Here is a 4118-nt window from a genome sequence, read left to right as displayed (position 1 = left end):
GAGAGAGAGAGAGGGGGGGGGGACGACAAGGAATGAGAGAGAGAGGTCAATGGGAAAAAGGTGCAGAGAAATAGATTGGAAACAGAAAGTCCTCCATAATTTATTTATGTGAGCAGTGACTGTTCAGTAACAGTTACTAATTATTTTGGGGTACTTTTACTTTACTCAAGCGTTTCCATTTTTCGGTGCTTTATATACTTCTATTCCACTATTTTACCAGAGGCAGATATTTTACTTTTTAACTACACTACAATTATTTAAAAAGATAAACTTGTAGTTACCCTCAGAAGCAAAAACGTTTGCTCTGAAAGAATATTTATATTCAAACTTTTGCGACACATTTTTACGATCTTTCAAAAATAGCAGATCTACAGGCTTGTCGATCTGCTATTTTTCAATAGCTAAAGTATGACATAATGTTTAAAACACCAAAAGGGCTTCCCGGCCTGAACGAGTTAAGTAAGTACTTGTTCCACCACTGCTAAATGGGAGAGGAGAGTTTCCTAACCTGCAGCTAAACCCCAAAACATTACAGTACTTGGTAGGAAAACAAGTGTGCGTACATGCGTGCGTGCATGTGTGTGCGCGCGTGTGTGTGTCTCTATGTTGACTGAAAATATTGTGATGAACACTTTGGATTTTTGGGGATAATGTCTGCTGTACACAGTAACTGCTCTGTAATGCCCTCCCTGTACACAGTAACTGCTCTGTAATGCCCTCCCTGTACACAGTAACTGCTCTGTAATGCTCTTCCTGTGCACGTGTCTATGTTTGCATGCGTGCGAGAGCTCATACATCCATCCATCTTCAACCGCTTATCCGTAGTCGGGTCGCGGGGGCAACAGCTCCACCAGAGAGCTCCCAGACTTCCCTCTCCAGAGCAACATTAGTGACTTTCTCCTGGGGGGATCCCGAGGCATTCCAAGGCCAGTGAGTCGATGCGTTTCCTCCAACTGCGCCTTGGTCTGCCCCGGGGTCTCCTCCCAGTGGGACGTGCCTTGAGGACCTCCCTAGGGAGACGCCCGAGAGGCATCCTAACCAGATGCCTCGAGGACATCCCCTAGGGAGACTCCCGAGAGGCATCCTAACCAGATGCCTCGAGGACCTCCCTAGGGAGACTCCCGAGAGGCATCCTAACCAGATGCCCCGAACCACCTAAGCAAGAGCTCATACATACAAGTGTAATTTACTAGTAGTAGCACTACCACTAGCATTACATCACAGGTTTACAAAATGGGGGCTGCCAGGGGGTGCATTTGGAAAGGAGAAGAAATAGGGAATAAAATAATAATAAATAAAACAAATCATATACAGTAAAGTAGAAATATTTCTTTCAATTCATACGATTATTGTGCCAGTTTAGTTTAACTACTTTCAAGCTGACATCCATGCCTACAGTACTTCGGGCACGTCATTGTCTAAATAAAAAAAACAAAAGTTATTAAAAATAGCACATCTACAAGCTCACAACACAACACAAGCTTGTAGATCTGCCATTTTTATGGGGTGAAGCCATTTCACGGTGGGTGGCCCGCGACCAGAGGCTAGCTGGCTATTTCGGCGTTCAGAAGTCCAGAATTACATTGCTTAAAAATGTAAAACGCCTCCATCCTCCTCCTTCCCACAACACCGCTAATGTGTCTTCATTGTGCACTCCCCATCCCCCCGCCTCCCCCCACCTCTCCCCCTCCACAGCTGAGCAGAGGGTGACGATGTCGACGAACGAGAGGAGACGCGAATACAACGAGGAGCAACGGAACGAGTTTGAAAACTACGTGGAAGAGGAGCGTGACGGTAAGAAGACACAATCCCCACGAGCCGCGCAGCCGCAGATTGACAGCCTGAGGTCTCGGATGAGAGCCTGAGGTCTCGGATGAGAGCCTGAGGTCTCAGAATGACAGCCTGAGGTCTCAGACCAAACACCAGGGTGTCCATTTGCGTCGCTCCGCAAGATGACTCTGAATGTTCTGTGGTCAGACCGGCCAGTTGTTAAAAACAGCAGCTTCTAAATTGAGGCCCTTGAGAGGATAAAGATGCAATCGGCATGCTAAATATACATCCAGAAAGTGTCCAAATGCCAGAAAACCGCCAGACACGTTGGAAGAGAGAGAGAGAGAGGAGTTACAACGCTCTTTGATCTCGCCGTGGCGCGCTCATGTGGTGCATGTATGATGTATCACATCATGTGCTTCAGCAACACCCACTGTCTGTGACCAATCAATGTTTGGAACTATTGAGTAGTCGTAGTGTTTGGAACTATACAGTAATGATTGGAACTATTCCGCCGTAGTCTGAAAACCCACCTCTTCAGACTCCATCTTAGCCCATAGCACTTGCCCTAGACCATACAGGCTGTATGCAAAGGCCCAACTTAGGTAACTTAGAGAGCATTTTATGTAGACATAGCACTATTAAGTATACATGCATAGTTTCATTATAGATATTCCACTGTTACGTTCTTACCTTACGCATGTTTCATGATAACTACTTTTTATGTATGTGATGTATTGTATTGCCATGCTTTTTGTTCTTGCTGAATCTAAGTCGCTCTGTATTACGAGTGTCTGCTAAATGCCTAAATTGATACAGTAGTGTTTGGAGTTATATACTGTATATTATTAGTATATAACTAATAAGTATTATTAGTATTACTTACACGTTCTTATTTTTCTTGGTATAACTGAGCAAACCTAAACAAATTCCAAATGAACTTCTAGTTGGTTTCGACTATAAATCATTACATTTTTAATATGATTATTGCCGAACAAATAATTACAACAACAAACAACAAAAAATGTGTTTTTCTAATTATTTGTTGAGCCCCCAAAAAAATATATGTATTTGTTGTCATGATTTGTCACGATCCGAGTTGGCTTTGTTCGAGGCTTACAGGTCTTTAAATAAATACTTTTTTAAATGTTATTATGGGGGGAAAAAATTAAGTCATGAAAGGGGGCGGGACTGCGACGCTCTATAGTCTATGAGATAAGTCGTAAATAACGTCTCTCGGTAACTCTGCCAGTAACAACCCAACTCTCCACCTCCACAGAGCATACTATACATAATGTCTCTCGGTAAGGCCTCGATCACACCTAAAAAACATGTGTCTTGTCTGTGTTTAATGGCCGCCCCAATGCATTTCCAATGGAAGTCACATATGGTTTGACCAAACATTTGTTTGATGCGGGGGAGGGGGGGCACAACACAGCCATCAAACACAAATGTTTGGTCAGACCATGTGACTTCCATTGGAAATGCATTGGGGCGGCCATTAAACACGGACAAGACACAAGACGGGTGTTTTTTTATGTGTGATTGAGGCCTTCCTCTGCCAGTAACAACCCACATCTCCACAGACATACATTATGTCTCTCTGTAACTCTGCCAGTAACAACCCACATTCTCCACCTCCTCCACAGAGCATACATACATTATGTCTCTCTGTAACTCTGCCAGTAACAACCCACATTCTCCACCTCCTCCACAGAGCATACATACATTATGTCTCTCTGTAACTCTGCCAGTATCAACCCACATTCTCCACCTCCTCCACAGAGCATACATGACATTATGTCTCTCTGTAACTCTGCCAGTATCAACCCACATTCTCCACCTCCTCCACAGAGCATACATGACATTATGTCTCTCGGTAACCCTGCCAGTAACAACCCACATTCTCCACCTCCTCCACAGAGCATACATGACATTATGTCTCTCTGTAACCCTGCCAGTAACAACCCACATTCTCCACCTCCTCCACAGAGCAACACGAGAGAACGCGGGAGAAGCACGAGCAGGTGCGCGAGTATCACTACGACGGACAATACCCGCGCTACCACTGGAGCCACTGAGCATGCTCAGTAACCACCAGGACGTGAGGAGCCACTGAGCATGCTCAGTAACCACCAGGACGTGAGGAGCCACACTGAGCATGCTCAGTAACCACCAGGACGTGAGGAGCCACTGAGCATGCTCAGTAACCACCAGGACGTTAAGTCCTTGGAAACAGACCAGCAGTTGTAGTCAATCTGCAGACCTCTCACGATTCATCTTCCTCGAAAGACCCCCCCCTCCCCTGGCCCCCACCAACAACAGTCCACTATTCACCTCATAAAGCT

General features: G+C 45.1%; 1 protein-coding gene across 2 annotated transcripts in view; it reads left to right on the top strand.

Annotated features, from left to right (window-relative positions):
- The window catches only part of ucmaa (upper zone of growth plate and cartilage matrix associated a), a 6411-nt gene extending 2293 nt beyond the window's left edge, over positions 1-4118 (top strand). The window contains exons 4-6 of one of the 2 annotated variants that reach the window (XM_079494280.1): positions 1696-1794; positions 3763-3876; positions 3993-4118. In XM_079494280.1, the coding sequence (XP_079350406.1) occupies positions 1696-1794; positions 3763-3851 (188 nt within the window). In that variant the 3' untranslated portion in view covers positions 3852-3876; positions 3993-4118. Of the gene's footprint in view, positions 1-1695; positions 1795-3762; positions 3901-3992 lie in introns of those variants that run through there. The other variant, XM_079494279.1, reaches the window with a different exon arrangement.

Source organism: Electrona antarctica, assembly GCF_951216825.1.
Source record: "Electrona antarctica genome assembly, chromosome: 23".
Taxonomy (NCBI): Eukaryota; Metazoa; Chordata; class Actinopteri; order Myctophiformes; family Myctophidae; genus Electrona; species Electrona antarctica.
This window is presented reverse-complemented; position numbering and strand designations above follow the sequence as displayed.